We start from the raw sequence: 17,043 nt of genomic DNA, 5'->3' as shown, positions 1-17,043 counted from the left end.
GTGTCTGTGGGAGAACACTTGGGTAAGCGTGATCATCATATCATAAGGTTTAGATTAGTAATAGAGAAGTGCAAGGAATAATCTAAAGTGGAACTTCTAAATTGGAAAAGGGATAACTTAAATGGGATGAGAGGGGGTCTAGTGAAGGTAAAATGGAACCAAAGATTGACAGGAAAATGTGTAACGGAACAATGGGTGATCTTTAAGGAGAGATTTCATGTACAGGCTAGGTACATTCCAACAAGAGAGAAAGGTAGGGGAACCAAAGTCAGGGCTCCTTGGATGATGAGGGAGGTAGGGAATATGATGAAACAAAAAAAGATGCATGTCAGGTGAATTCTTCAAGTGAGCACCAGGCTAAATACAATAAGTTCAGAGGGGAAGTGAGGAGGAAAATAAGACTGGCAAAAAGAGAATATGAGAATAGAATGGCGGTTAACATAAAAGGCTATCCAAAAATCATAATTTGGCATGTAAATAGTAAGCGAGTAGTAACAGGTGGGGTGGGGCCTATTAGGGACAAAGATTGGAAAGTGGTAAATGTGATACCCTTGTTCAAGAAAGGATATAAGGTCCTTCCTAGTAACTACAGGACAGTCAGTTTAACATTAGTGGTGGGTAAGGTTTTAGCAACAATAGTCAGGGAAAAAAATTAACAGGCACTTGGAGAGGTTTAAGTTAATTAAGGAGAGCGAGCACAGATTTGTAAAAGGCAGATCGTGTTTGCCTAATCTAATTGAATTTTTTGATGAAGTAAGAGGGTTGATGAAGGGAATGTAGTGGATGTCTATATAGATTTTAGGAAAGTGTTTGACAAAGTGCCACATAAAAGGCTGTTTAACAAAATTGAGGCTCATGGAATAGGAGGGTCAGTGTCAACTTGGGTAAAAAAACTGGCTTTAAGGGCAGAAAATAGCAAGTCGTGGTGAATGGTTGTTTTTCAGACTGGAGGATGGTGGACAGTGGTGTTCCCCAGGGAATGACTCGGCTATTGGAATAGAGTAAAATTTCAAAATGTGTTGATCATACCAAACCTGCAGGTGTGGCAAACAGTGAGGATGATATCAATCGACTGCAACAGGATACAGATAATCTAACAGAATGGGCAGACAAGTGACAGATTGAATTTAATACAGAGAAGTGTGAGGTGATGCATTTTGGCAGAAATAGACTTAATGACACAGTACTAAAGAGTGTGCAAGGACAGAGGGACCTGGGGTTCATGTGCATTAATCTTTGAAGGTGTCAGGACATATTGAGAGAATAGTTAGCAAAGCATATGGGATCCCGGGGTTCATAAATAGAGATATTGAGCATAAAAGCAGGGACGTTTTGCTGAACCTTTTATAAAGCTCTGGTTAGGCCACAATTGGAGTATTGCATCCAGTTCTGGTCACCACACGTCAGGGAAGATGTGAAAGTTCTTGAGAGGGTGGAGACGAGATTCACCAGAATAGTTCCAAGGATGAGGGATTTTAGCTACAAGGTTAGTTTGGAGAAGCTGGGGTTGTTCTCTTTGGAGTAAAGGAGATTGAGGGGAGATTTGATAGAAGTGTACAAGATTATGACAAGTTTAGATAAGGTAGAAAGAGAAAAGCTGTTCCCATTAGCTGATGGTACAAGGACTACTGGACACAGATTTAAGGTTTTGCGCAAGAGATACAGGAGGATGTGAGGAAGATTTTTTTTTACGCAGTGAGTGGTAATGATCGGGAACTCTCTGCCTACGAGGGTGGTGGAAGTGGAGACAATCAATGATTTCAAAAGGAAACTGGATAGGCACTTGAGGGAAATAAATTTGCAAGGCTACGGGGATAGAGCAGGAGAATGGGACTGACTGGATTCCTCTACAGAGAGCTGGCGTGGACTCGATAGGCCGAACAGCCGCCTCCTGTGCCATTAACTCTATGGGGGAGAAATTTGGTTGGATAGCGCCCCTCGCAAGGGGCGCTAAAGGGTTTGCAGCCGCGAGCACCGACATTCGTGCCGCTCAGTAAATTCCATACGCTGGTACCGGCGGCGCTGAGGAGTATCGCCCGGGAGTGTAGGGCCCCTGGTATCAACACACAAGCAAAATTTGGTTTGCGCTGTATCTGTAGTGCCCTGTACTGACCCTGCCAGAGAAAGCTGGCATGCAGAGCTGTCCCAGGGTGCTAAGGGAAGGAATGACTGCATAGCTAAATGTGATTGATTTTTTTATTTTTGCGATTTAACTTTATTTGGGGTGCGTAATGTATAGGGAACGTTTTTTGTGTTTTGTTCAGATTTTTTTTGTTGCAGGGAGGCCTCTCTTAGGTCACTATGAAGCCGACTCTTTAGAATGGGCTATTCAGTTGCGCACTCGGCCTAGTGCCCTAAGAGAAGTGTGGAATGATACTCCACTCCACTCCACTCTCGGGGCACAAAAACAGAATTTTGCTGTTCCCGTCGCTAAAAAAGTTCCAGCGCTAAATTTAGCACCCGCCCGAGATTAACACCTTTGGAACCCCCAACCAGATTCCTAGCCCTATGATTTTATAATAGCCAGTTTTGCAGTTGTTCCAAAAGGGTCATTTTTGCTTGTAGCTTGAAACCAATTGTACGTAGTTTATGAATATTACTGTTAAGTTTGGATGCTACAGCATCAATAAACTAGTTTCACTACCCCTCATTTCCAGAAGGGAGGGAAAAAAGGTGAGCTTACCCAGTAGTGCCATTTGTTTGGTATACCGACCACTATGCTATAACGTGGCAGGAAGTGAGTGGAAGCAAAGGAGGGAAAGTTAGACAACGGAGCCCACCTGCCCTAATCGTGAGCACCAATAGGACATAGCATTCCTTTAAGAGTTAATATTCAGATGCTTTCACATCTTTGATTCCTTAACAATGTTCTTTCATTTAGAAATCTTTTCTAATTTTTATTTTATCCTTCCCATTCCAGGTCGTTTAGGATATCCACATCCAGGAACTGACAATTTTCTAATGCTTAATGGTAAGTCTTTAATGAGTAATAACTTTCCTCCTTCCACTGCTATTATCAAAAAGCTCCTGTCCAGATTTGACGATGGGCAGAATGTTAGACTCATGACTCGGGAGGTGGAATGGTCAGTTGATAAAAATTGTATTGCAATATTAAACTCCCAGTAGTACACTAGAAAAATGTACTACATAATGGCCTAATTTTCAATCTCAAAAATTGGTTTCCAGTTGAATAATTTGTGTGATTTGCTCCAGTCTACATCTCTCTTTACATCTGTAATATCACCTTCATCTAGTATATTTTAGTATCATGGAATGCAGCAGGAATAATGCCAAATAGTACATTAGGTAATGGATATATTAAACCGTGTTCGATATTGCATCATTCCTTGCTGCAATGCTTCATCTCACTCTCAACAAGTTCCCCGCTGGATTGGAACTAAACTACAGAACCAATGGGAAACTGTTCAATGTTCGTCACCTCCAGGCTAGATCCAAGGTCATCCCATCCTGTTATCAAACTACAGTATGTGGACAAGGCTTGCGTCTACGCACACTCAGAGGCCGAACTCCAAGCCATTGTCAACACCTTCACATATGAAAGCATGGGCATTACACTAAACAAAGGTCCTCCACCAACCTGACCCCACCACACAGCACTGCACCCCCCCCCCCCCCCCCGGTCATCAAAATCCACGGCGCGACTTTGGACAACGTGGACCATTTTCCATAACTCGGGAGCCTACTATCAGCAAGGGTAGACATCGATGACGAGGTCCAACATCGCCTCCAGTATGCCAGCGCAGCCTGAGGAAGAGAGTGTTTGAAGACCAGGACATGAAATCTGGCACAAAGCTTATGGTCTACAGGACAGTAATGATACACTCCATCCTGCATGGCTCAGAGACGTGGACTATATTCAGCAGACATCTCAAAGCGCTGGAGAAGTACCACCAGCAAGATGCTGCAAATCCACTAGGAGGATAGACGCACCAACATCAGTGTTCTTGCTCAGGCCAACATCCCCAGCACTGAAGTACTGACCACGCTCAACCAGCTCCGTTGGGCGGGCCACATCGTCCGCATGCCCGACACGAGACTCCCAAAGCAATCGCTCTACTCCGAGCTCCAACACGGCAAGCAAGCCCCAGATGGGCAGAAGAAATGTTTCCAGGATACCTTCAAAGCTTCCTTGATAAAGTGCAACATCCCCACCGGCACCTGGGAATCCCTGGCCCAAGACAGCCCAAAGTGGAGGAAGAGCATCCAGGAGGGTGTTGAGCACCTTGAGTCTCGTCGCCAAGAGTATGCGGAAATCGAGCAGAAGGAGCGTGTGGCAAACCAGGTTCCCCACTCACCCCACCCACCCTTTCCTTCAACCACTGTCTGCCCCACCTGTGACAGAGACTGTAATTCCCGCATTGGACTGTACGGCCACCTGAGAACTCACTTTGAGCGGAAGCAAATCTTCCTGCATTTCGAGGGACTGCTTATGAGGATGATGATGATGATTGATTGGCTTAGCCATTGTTGGTTTTCTAAAATGCACAAGAATTTGGGTTGGAAGAGAATTTGATAAAGTCAAATTAGCTAGCAACAATCTTAAAATTATTTCATTTCACGTGATCTTATGTAATTTTAAGCTTGATCACTAGTTAGGTTTGTGTAAGAGCAATCAGTGCAGCAATTTATATTGCCCAGATCATTGTGTTCATGTCATGTTCTGATGCATTTTGAAATGCATCTTCTGCTGTTTGAAAGTTGTCTGAGGATGCATATGGAAATAAAGAAATTATCTGATCTGGAGGCAGTTTTAAGATTAGAACTAATTTGCTCTGTTTAATTCACAGTGCACACTTTATTGATGCTCAGAATATAGTATATTTTAGTACTTTTATAATGGAAGTAGAAATGTGTATCTCTGATACTGTAACTACAAAGTTAAAATGGGTAGTTCAGGATGGAACTGAAGTTGGGGAGTATATCCCCCTGAAGACCAAGTGATAAGTCTATGCAGGAATTTACTTGTGCTTTATGTAATGGTGTCCAAAGAAACCCCCTTTACTATGGAATAAAATGATCATAAAGGTCTTGTTCTCAAGTATCCTCTGTATATTGAGTCAAGAAAACTTGACCGTGTTGTCCTTGAAAGCACGGTGGGTTTTACATGCCATCAGGTAATACCAGTAGTGTGACAGTTAGCAACGACATTGAAGCCGTTCATTTGAAATCCTTTACTAATCTGATTTTCCATGTACAGTATATATAATGCTTTCATGCGATAAATTATTTACATTTTAAAATAATTTGCTTTCTGGGCTTTATTCAATTTCCTGGCACTAAATGTATTTCTACCTCCGTATAACTCACCGCAGATCCAAGAGAGCACCTCGTGTCAAAAACATAAGCATAAGCAGTAAATTGTATCCATCATGAAGATCACATGAAGTGGTCTATCTGTATTTTAGTTCTGTGTTGTCTAATAGAAATCACTAAAGTCACGGGCATAGTTACAGTGACACCATTTTAGCCACATGCTCTAGTTTTAGTAGAAAACACCTTGTACACTATGTAGATAAATACTTACCCCCACTGTCTTCCGATCTCCCGCTGTCCTCCGACTACTTCTGGGCCCTGACCCCGTCGCTGGGCTCCATCTCGCACCAAGAGTAGTCAACCAATCCGCTACCTGGGATGCTGTGACGTTCGGTTTGTCGCTTGCTTTGCCTTCGTCGCACTTTCAAGCTGGCTCGCGCTGCTCCCTGCGGTTGGCTGGCTCCTGCCGACGCCGTGCTGGGTCCTGGGGCTCACCTTTTATGCCTCCTGCTCCGCTCCTATTCTGTTGCTGCTTCCCCTCAGGTCGGCTCTCCGACAAGAATGACCAGGAGATCCAGGAGCTAATATGGCGCAAGTGTAAGGCATTCTTGGACTGGAAGCAGCAACACGCCGCGAGGCAAGAAAGCAACTCTACAGGCATCTGAAGGCCGAGGTCCAACAGAAAACCCGCGACCTAAAGAATAGATGGTGGGTGGAGAAAGCTCAAGAAATCCAGCAGCTAGCTGACAACCACGATGCGCGAGGATTCTTTAGCGCAATCAAGACAACCTACGGCCCAAGCACCCAAGGCCCTACCACTATTGGCCAAGATCGGAGAGGTGCTTATCAAGGACAGAGAGGCAGTCAGTGCCCGCTGGAAGGAGCGCTTTGAGGATCTCCTCAACCGAGACTCTCTTCGACGTGGATGCCCTCGACTCCATCCTAAAGCCTGCCACCCGCCACCATCTCAGCACAACCCCAGCCTGGCATGAGGTCGAAAAGACCATCCGACAACTGAACAGCAAGTCATCAGGAGCAGATGAAATCCCCGCCGAAGCACCAAAACATGACGGAGAAGCACTACTGGCACGGATCCATGATCTCATCTCTCTTATCTGGAAGGAGGAGATCATGCCAGGGGATCTCGGAGACGCTGTAATCATGACCATCTTCAAGAAAGGTGACTAGTCCGACTGCAGTAACTACTGAGGAATCTCCCTGCTGTCAACCACCAGGAAAGTCATCGCAAGAATCCTCCTGAATCGCCGCCTTCGTGTGGCTGAAGAACTCCTCTCAGAGTCGTAATGTTGATTCCGCCCAATAAGGAGCACAGTGGACATGAATCTTCACCACGCGGCAGATACAAAAGAAATGCAAGAACAGCAGCAACCCCTGTACATGGCTTTCTTCGACCTCACAAAAGCCTTCGACACTGTCAGCTGAGGGATTATGGAGTATCCTCCTCAGATTCGGCTGCCCTCAACAGTTTGTCACAATTCTCCACCTGCTCCATGATGACATGCAAGCCATGATCCTGACCAATGGATCCACCACCGACCCATTCCACGTTCGGACCGGGGTCAAGCAAGGCTGTGTCATTGCACCAGCGCTCTTCTCGATCTTCCTTGCTGCAATGCTTCATCTTACCCTCGGCAAGCTCCCCGCTGGAGTGGATCTAAATTACAGGACAAACGGAAATCTTTTCAACCTCCGCCGCTTCCAGGCCAGATCTAAGGTCGTCCCATTCTCCATCATCGAACTACAGTATGCAGACGACGCCTGCGTCTCTGCACACTCAGAGGCCGAACTCCAAGCCATCATCAACATCTTCACCGAGGTGTACGAGAGCATAGGCCCCTTACACTAAACATCTGTAAGACAAAGGTCCTCTACCAACCTGCCTCCATCACACAGAATTGCTGCCCCCCCCCCCCCCCCCCCCCCCAAACCGGTTATCAAAATCCACGATGAGGCCTTGGACAACGTGGATCATTTTCCATACCTCGGGAGCCTACTATCAACAAGGGCAGACATCGACGACGAGGTCCAACACTGCCTTCAGTGTGCCAGTGCAGCCTTCGGTCGCCTGAGGAAGAGAGCGTTTGAAGACCAGGACCTCAAACCCTGCACGAAGCTCATGGTCTGCAGAGCAGTGGTGATACCTGCCCTCCTATATGGCTCAGAGACACGGACTATGTACAGCAGGCACCTCAAAACACTGGAGAAGTACCACCAATGCCGCCTCCGCAAGATCCTGCAAATCCATTGGCAGGATAGGCGCACCGACGTCCGTGTCCTCGCTCAGGCCATTATCCTCAGCACTTACACGTGTATATTTACTTAACAAACCTCTACCACCATTCAGTGTGAAACTTTGCAAACTTTTTCATCTTTCATCAAAATTTGAAATTCTGGTATGAATTTATCAGCCACAGCACATCTTAGTGCAACTTCTAGGATTTTGTCCAGCAGTTGTGAGCGGTACTTTAGCTTAACATAAGAACATAAGAAATAGAAGCAGGAGTAGGTCATACAGCCCCTCAAGCCTGCTCCATCATTTAATATGATCATGGCTGATCCGATCATAGACTCAGGTCCACTTCCCTGCCCGCTCCCCATAACCCCTTACCCCCTTATCAGTTATGAAACTGTCTATCTTCTCTTAATTTATTCAATGACCCAGCTTCCACAGCTCTCCGTGGCAGCGAATTGCTCAGATTTACAACCCTCAGAGAAGAAATTCCTCCTCATTTTAGTTTTTAATGGGCGACCCCCTATTCTAAGATTATGCCCCCTAGTTCTAGTCTCCCCCATCAGTGGAAACATCCTCTCTGCATCCACCTTGTCAAGCGCCCTCATAATCTTATACTTTTCAATAAGATCACTTCTCATTCTTCTGAATTCCAATGAGTAGAGGCCCAACCTACTCAACCTTTCCTCATAATTCAACCCCCTCATCTCCAGAATCAACTGAGTGAACCTTTTCTGAACTGCCTCCAAAGCAAGTATATCCTTTCATAAAGATGGAAACCAAAACTGCACGCAGTATTCCAGGCGTGGCCTCACCAATACCCTGTATAACTGTAACAAGACTTCCCTGCTTTTATACTCCATCCCCTTTGCAATAAAGGCCAAGATTTCCTGATCACTTGCTGTACCTGCATACGAACCTTTTGTGTTTCATGCACCAGGACCCCCAGGTCCCGCTGTACTGCTGCACTTTGCAATTTATCTCCATTTAAATAATAACTTGCTCTTCGATTTTCGAACTTCATCAGTGATTGCTGAGAATGTTGACTCGCACATCGAGGTGGGCCTGATTCGCCCTTGCTCTCCATCCAGAATGTGATGGGATGCTGCTTACCCTTTGACATGACATGCCCTGTTGGAACTGCTCATTATTTGTTGGGCTTACTTTCTTCTGTTGGCCTGGAGTGGTTATTCCGATTGGTCTAGCCGAATACGATGATACTCCTCTCTCCATACAGTGTTGGCGTTTCGATGATGCGAGAGTCTCGTGTTAACACACTGTTTTAGCAGATAACTGATAAGCAGTAACCAAGGAACAAAACGATCAAAACACTTGCACTCTGTTTTTTGTCTTATCATTTTACCAACAAACGTATAAAAAGGTTAAAGTACACATGCATAAGCGGTGCCAATAGGAGTATTGAGATCACCTGTCCAACAACTGTGTCTATTACTCACTTTTTATTAATCAAAAATGCAATTAGCCATATCTGGATTTCCAAATATCCACATTAGGTTAGTGACTAATGTACTGGGCAACATTCGTACCGCTAGCTTGTTACAGTTGATGTGATTCTTGCAGTCACCTTTTTCCCCCTTCAGTTATTGTTAGTTGCATCTCCTGCATCCTACAGTGGGTATCAAAGTGACACTAAACTAACTTCTCCCTGTGTGCTCTCACCTGCAGTCAGTCAGTCTCCTGCCTCTGTCTGTCAATTTTTATGCTATCACCTCCTCCTGGTGCACATGCTCTCACCTACCCCTTATCTTACCTTTTCTCTCTCGTGCCCGCGAGCTACCTCTAACTCTCAACCTTGCTTTCTCTCTTTCTGCTTCGCTGTTGAGGTGGGGCTACTACATCCATCAACAATAACAGCACTATATTAAACTATGGAGTTCATAATTTTAAGAAGGCCTTCTGCGATAGATAATGGGGGATAACCTGACTTCCATATAGTTTTTTTGTTACTGGAGAGTGAGACAGCAAGGAAAGTGTTAGCAGGCCCCATTATGTGAGAGATTGTAATTCACGGTATGGCGGGGGAGGAGAGGAGAGGAAAGGAGAGCAGGGCAGTGCAGTCTGACACACAACTTTTGAATGCTGTAGTGTTGATAGTGTAATGTTCACCTAGTTAGTAATTCTAACTTGTTTTAAATGTGGACTGTTGGTCTTATCAACTGACTGCTATAAATATGTCTCCATGTTTGAGTGAGACTCTCCTAGGTGCTTCTTATATATGAAATAGGAGCAGGAGTAGGCCACTTGGCCCCGCCAGCCTGCTCTGCCATTTAATAAGATCATGGCTGATCTGATTATGGATTCCACTTCCCTGCCCACTGCCCATAACCCTATATTCGCTTATCGCTCAAAAATCTGTCTATCTCCGCCTTAAATATATTCAATGACCCAGCCTCCACAGCTCTCTGGGGCAGAGAATTCCATAGATTTATAACTCTCTGAGAGAAGAAATATCTTCTCATCTCAGTTTTAAATGGGCAGCCCGTTATTCTGAGAATATGTGCCCTAGTTTTAATTTCCCCTATGAGTGGAAATATCCACCTTGTCTAGCCCTCTCATTATCTTATGTTTCGATAAGATCACCTCTCATTCTTCTGAACTCCAATGAGCATAGCCCAACCTACTCAACCTATCTTCATGTTAACCCTCTCATCTCCGTAATCAACATAGTGAACCTTCTCTGAACAGCGTCTAAAGCAGGAATGGGGTACTGAAGTTGAATGTTCAGCCATGAACTCATTGAATGGCAGTGCAGGCTAGAAGGGCCGAATGGCCTACTCCTGCACCTATTTTCTATGTTTCTATGTTTCTAATGCAAGTATATCCTTCCTTAAATATGGAGACCAAAACTGTATGCAGTACTCCAGGTGTGGCCTCACCAATACCCTGTACAGTTATAGCAGGACGTCTCTGCTTTTATACTCTCTTCCCCCTTTGCAATAAAGGTCAATATTCCATTTGCCTTCCTGATTATTTGCTGTACCTGCATACTCACCTTTTGTGTTTCATGCACAAGGATCCCCAGGTCCCTCTGTACTGCAGCACTTTGCAATTTTTCATGATTTAAATAATCATTTGTCTTTCTATTTTTTCTGCCAAAGTGGATAACGTCACATTTTCCCACATCGTCCATTTGCCAATTTTTTTGCCCACTCACTGACCCTGTCTATATCCCTTTGCAGATTTTTTGTGTCCTCCTCGCAATTTTCTTTCCCACCCATTTTTGTATCATCAGCAAACTTGGCAACATTACACTCGGTATCTTCATCCAAGTCACTTGTATAGATTGTAAATAGTTGAGGCCCCAGCACCGATCCCTGCGGCACCCCACTAGTTACAGTTTGCCAACCAGAAAATGACCCATTTATCCGAACTCTGTTTTCTGTTAGTTAGCCAATCCTCTATTCATGATAATATATTACACCTGACCCCGTGAACTTTTATCTTGTGCAGTAACCTTTTATGTGGCACCTTATCGAATGCCTTCTGGAAATCCAAATACATCACATCCACTGGTTCCCCCTTATCCACCCTGCTCGTTACATCCTCAAAGAACGCCAGCAAATTTGTCAAACATGATTTCCCTTTCATAAAACCATGCTTAATTTAGTTATGATTTTCCAAATGCCCCACTACTGCTTCCTTAATAATGGACTCCAGCATTTTCCCAGCGACAGATGTTAGGTGAACTGGTCTATAGTTTCCTGCTTTTTGTCTGCCTCCTTTTTTTAAATAGGGGCGTTACATTTGCGATTTTCCAATCTGCTGGGACCGTCCAGAATCCAGGGAATTTTGGTAGATCACAGTCAATGCATCCACTATCTCCGTAGCCACTTTTTTTGAGACCCTAGGATGTAAGGTGTCAGGTCCAGGGGACTTGTCCGCCTTTAGTCCCATTATTTTACCGAATACTACTTCTTTAGTGATCGTGATTGTATTAAGTTCCTCCCTCCTTTATAGTCCTTGATTATCCACTATTGGGATGTTTTTAGTGTCTTCTACCGTGAAGACCAATATAAAATATTTGTTCAACGTCTCTGCCATTTCCCTGTTCTCCATTATTAATTCTCCAGTCTCATCCCCTCCATTATTAATTCTCCATTGTCATCCTCTAGCGGGCCAACATTTATTTTAGCCACTCTTTTCCTTATGATGCGTATTAAGCTCATTGATATGCAGTAAGGTGGTCTTTCAATGAGAAAATATTTGAAGTCCATTGTAGAGATGTGCATAGCCATGTGCTATTGACTGTTGATCCTGTACATCCCTTTTTGTATGGTGGGTAATTCTGGAGTATGACAGCTGGCTGGTTCTCAGAACTGCTGTATAATGTGCTGCAGAAACTGTGACTCACCATCACATAATTCCCAAGAAAGGTCAATGTTATAGATATGAAAAGAATGTGCCACACAAGGAAGAAAAATTCACATCAAAATGTCACATGTGGTGCTCGCTCTTCCTGCATCAGGGAATATTCTATTTTTGGTCTGACCTTCACAGTAGTTTTAAAATTTCCTTCTCTGTCATTGTTAATTAAATGAACTTCTTAAATATGTGGATAATGCCCCCACTCCCTCCCCTGTGTAATGAATGGAGATACAAATATTGTTGCACTTTCTGACTTTCTACATAATAGGATCTTATTTTAATATATAGATATTTGTTTTATATATGGTGAGGGACAAGAGATTGTCTGCTTATAAGTGAGCAAGCCTGAAGTGCTTATCTTCATTATAGGCACAAATGAGTTATCCAACTCAGTTTTGAGAGTTAAATTGCCATGTGTAATATATATTACTTGTGTATTGTATTGGCAGCCCAACTACTGTAATAAATGGAACTGCTATTATAAAATTTAGACAGATAAAAGGTGACATTGCAAATGATGTGCTAAAGCTCATAGTTCAGAAAAAACTGAAGGAATGAAAAGTTTAAACCAGTTACTTTAATTTTCAGAATTTTAGATAATTCAAAATTTTGTTTTGTACATCTTAATAATTCATAATTAAGGTTTTCAAACTGAGATTTTGTATTGAAAATTAAATATGGTTATTAACTGAAAAAGATGTAAATTTTAAAGCTTATAGAGTTATAATTGCACACAGCACTATCTAATTGACTCAGTACTGGAATGATGTACATGGAATATTAATATATAGAAGAATCTGTGATTGGACTCAATTTATTAAAAAAAAGCTACGAGGATCGTAAGAATATATCATGATAGGCAGGTGGTATGCTGGCAATGAGTGTCCGAAAGCTGATGTCCAGAGTCACAGAGCAAGAATGGACACAGTTTAAATCGTCCTGTGCTGAGTTCCTTATTTGAACCATGTTAAACAGGGAGACATCAAGTCGCGGCGATAGCATTGTCAGAAAATTGGAGAAAAGGAAGTTTGACAGGTACCTAGTCCCTTCTACAAAAGCAAAATACTGCGGATGTTGGAAATCTGAAATAAAAACACAAAATGCTGGAAATACTCGGCAGGTCAGGCAGCATCTGTGGAGAGAGAAACAGAGTTGATGTTTCAGGTCGATGACCTTTCGTCAGAACTGGAAAAAGTTTGAGATGTCACAGGTTTTAAGCAAGTAGGAAAGTGAGGAGGGGAGGATGGAACAAAAGGGGAAAGTCTGTGGAAGGCAGGAGAGATTAAATGACAAGAAATGGTGCAAGACGAAAGGCGATGGTAATGGAACAAGTAAAGAAAGAAAAGATGGGTCTAGAGGAGGTGTAGATGTAAATATCAGTCTGGAAAACTGTAATGTACTTAATAGAAAGATTAACTGAAAGCAGTACTCTAAATGGGATCTAATTTAATAATATTCTCTTTACCGTGCGAGTCAGAGAGCCAGCAGAATAAAGCTGTTTTACATTACCTCTGAAAATTCAGATCAGCTCCACAGAATTAAAAGTGCGAAAAAGGTGCATATCAAGTTTCATTCCTGCTCTGTTTGCAGTTGCACGCTATTTCTGTCAAGCTACTGCTGTGGTTTTTGATTATTTTTCTTTCAAAAATCACTAAAATGATCAAAGGAAAATATATGATAATCAGGTACAGATTTTTACTTACTCCGATTATGTTTCAGTAAGTTCAACCCGTCTTATCCATCGCTGAGTATTGTCCTTTTTATATTACACTGATGTTAATAGTGGTTATATTATTGGACTAATAATCCAGAGGCCAGAACTAATGATGCAGAGACACGAGTTCAAATCCCACCACGGCAGCTGAGGAATATAATAGTTAATTAAATAAATCTGGAATAAAAAGCAAATATTAACAATGACAACGGGCCCAAGTTTTTTTTGGAGCAACTAGATTTTTTTGGAGTACCTTAAAAATTGCAATTCTGCCCATTTAATTTGCTCCAGTGTAAGTGAGTTAGTTTTTTTTTAGTTTAGTGTTTTTTTTTTCAAAAGGGGGTGTTACCAGCCACTTGCGCCTGTTTTGGCCATTTAAGCAAGTTTAGACAGCTAAAAGTTACTCCAAATTAACTTAGGCCAGTGAATGTGGCCACTTGTGGCCGCACAGAAAAACCTTGCGGTGATGAAAAACCAATGCAGGTAAGTATCTTTAAAGCACCAAGCACTAAACAAAGCAGTACATTTAAGGCACCAAGCACTAAACAAAGCACAAAAATAAGCATTAAATAACAAATAAAACATACAAGGAAGCTGAGAGGACCTGCACCTAGCACCAAGACTTACAAATCACTAAACAACTAGATTAAAAAATGGATTGGTAAACGAGCAAATATATTATAGCAAGTCCTGTAAATAAGAGTTCAGCCAAACTATTTCACAGAATTCCTTTTGAAAGCAGATGAAGAGTAAACTTGAATGAAAATCAAACAAGAATTTAGTACCTATCTCTCTCTCTATCTCTCTATCTCTCTATCTCTCTATCTCTCTATCTATCTCTCTATCTCTCTATCTCTCTATCTCTCTATCTCTCTATCTCTCTCTCTCCTACCTTCAGCAAAGCTTTACTGCAGAAAAACACTAGCAGCTGGCCGCCGATGAGGGAGTCCATTTGGCCAGGATTAGGGGCGGTAAGACGCACACCAGGAGGCTAGGCTCAACGCGGCATCGGTGGAGGGGGGAGGGAGGCTGAACATGGCCACTATTAGGGGTGGGGTCTGTATTTAAAAGGTACAATTTCTTTCCCGGTAAAGGTTAATGAGAAGTTGTCTTGAACATGACCTCGGGGGTGAAACTTACCCTAACAATAGATTCTTGTACTGTTCTGTATTTTTACTATAATAACCAACAAGGAGGAATAAAAACATGCCTGTTTTTACAATCTTTAACAGAGTGTTTTTTGGTATGCTATCGATTGAGATGTTAAACCGAGGGAGCCCATTCGGCCAGCGGCGTGCTTCGGGCCCCTCCCACACAGCCTGCAGAGATTGTGGGGGCAAGGAGCTACTGCACATGTGCGCACACTCTAGCGCGCATGTGCAGAAGTCGCGACACTGTTTTCAGCACCCAGACCTGGCTCTGCCCCCCACTGCTTGTGCTGCGCGACGTTAAGAGCCTGCGACGTTCCAGCAGCGGGGAGAATACCGAGGTAAGTTTTCGGCGTGGTTTTTCTTCTACAAAGTCGCCGCACCTCCGTGAGGTGCACCGATTTAAGTGGGGGACAAACTTGGGTCCTATGAAACTACCGGATTGTCTCAAAAAACGCATCTGGTTCACTGATGTCTTTCACGGAAGGAAATCTGCCGTCCTTTCTTGGTCTGGCCTATATGTGTTTCCAGACACACAGCAATGTGGTTGACTCGTAACTTCCCTCTGCAGTTCAAGAAGGCAACTCACCACCTTCGAAAGGGCAATTAGGGATGGGCAATAAATGCTGGCCTTGCCAGTGAGGCTCACATCCCATGAACAAACTTTTAAAAATTAGTGACTGCACTTCAAAAATAATTAATTGGCTGTAACGTGCTTTGGGACGCCACAGTTATATATAGCTCTGGTTTAGACCCTATTTAGACTACTGCATTCAGTTCTGGGCATTACACCTCAGGAAGGATATATTGGCCTTGGAGGGGTTCCAACTCAGATTCACCAGAATTATAGTTTGCATAGACCAAGGGCTGGATCTTCGGCCCTTTTGCGCCTCTGTTTGTGCCCTGGTGGGGCAGTAAATACTGTTTTTGGGTGTAACGCTATGCATCCAGAAATTACGGCCCGGCCGGTAGATTCGGCTACTGATTTGCACTGGTGTAAAATCTTACCGCCCCGCCGTCCATTTTTAGTGAGATGATGACGGCAATCATCGTGCAACACCGTACTAGCGCCCTGGAAGGAACATTCGGCCCTTGCTCCTCATTTAATGCCCGCCCCAGGAAATGTTTGAAAAAAACAGGCATTCCCAGGATGCAGCAGGCGGTATTGGTGGCATATTTAAATGAAGGCTAGAGGATCAGACATCGCAGTAGTCATTGACTGCTACGGTTGCGCACAAAGCTCCGAATTGCAAATGGCACTTTTATGTGCCATTACAGTTTCCTTACAAGGTCGGTGAGAGATTTGAATGGGCGCATTACTAGTTCGCCAGCGTATCATGCTGGTTGCTATTGGCAGGCAGCTTCAAGCTAGAAGAACGGCTCTTGGCCATGTTGGGCCATGGATAACGAGAGGCCAAAGATATCTGGGGAGGAGGCCTTACCTCCCCCACGGGTTTACAGGGACCATCGTTCATACCTCCAGATCTCTGAGGCACAGTGAGTCAGAAGGCTGCGCTTCCGAAAGGAAGTGCCCACAGGTATGCCGGCTCCTACAGGCAGACCTACAGCCTACCAGCGCCAACAGGACTGCGCAGCCCTCGCAGTGAAGGTGACTGTGCCAATGGCCTTCTATGCCTCCGGCTCCTTCCAGGCAACAGCAGGGGTTATGCAGAATCTCTCAACACGCTGCGCATTGCTGCATTCGCCAGATTACAAGGGCTCTGTGCGCCTGCAGAATGGACTTCATAAAGTTCCCAATGACCAAGAACAGCCAGAATGAGAGGGCTTTAGGGTTTAGCAGAATTGCAGGCTTCCTGAGGGTTCAAGGAACCATTGACTGCACACACGTTGCCTTGCGAGCACCAATACACAGCGCAGAGGTATTCAGAAACCGAAAGGGATTCCACTTCGTAAACGTGCAGCTGCTGTGCGACCACATGCAGTGTATTCTGGTAGTGAATGCCCGCTATCCAGGGAGTGCACATGATTGGCATCACGGAGACATGGCTCCAGGGTGACCAAGGCTGGGAACTCAACATCCAAGAGTATTCAGCATTTAGGAAGGATAGACAGAAGGGAAAAGGAGGCGGGTGGCGTTGCTGGTTAAAGAGGAAATCAAGGCAATTGTAAGGAAGGACATTAGCCTGGATGAAGTTGAATCGGCATGGGTGGAGCTGCGGAATTCCAAAGGGCAGAAAACACTAGTGGGAGTTCTGTATATACCACCAAATAGTAGTAGTGAGGTTGGGGACAGCATCAAACAAGAAATA

At 43.9% G+C, this 17,043-nt stretch overlaps 1 protein-coding gene across 11 annotated transcripts in view; it reads left to right on the top strand.

Moving 5' to 3' along the window:
- The window catches only part of LOC139243823 (cytoplasmic polyadenylation element-binding protein 2-like), a 211,983-nt gene that overhangs the window by 98,752 nt on the left and 96,188 nt on the right, over positions 1-17,043 (top strand). For 9 of the 11 annotated variants that reach the window (XM_070870875.1, XM_070870876.1, XM_070870874.1 and 6 more), the window contains one exon: positions 2,921-2,971. The exons of the other annotated variants lie outside the window; for them this stretch is intronic. In XM_070870875.1, the coding sequence (XP_070726976.1) occupies positions 2,921-2,971 (51 nt within the window). The remainder of the gene's footprint in view (positions 1-2,920; positions 2,972-17,043) is intronic. 11 annotated transcript variants of the gene reach the window in all.

This window comes from Pristiophorus japonicus, chromosome 2 (assembly GCF_044704955.1).
Source record: "Pristiophorus japonicus isolate sPriJap1 chromosome 2, sPriJap1.hap1, whole genome shotgun sequence".
Taxonomy (NCBI): Eukaryota; Metazoa; Chordata; class Chondrichthyes; family Pristiophoridae; genus Pristiophorus; species Pristiophorus japonicus.
This window is presented reverse-complemented; position numbering and strand designations above follow the sequence as displayed.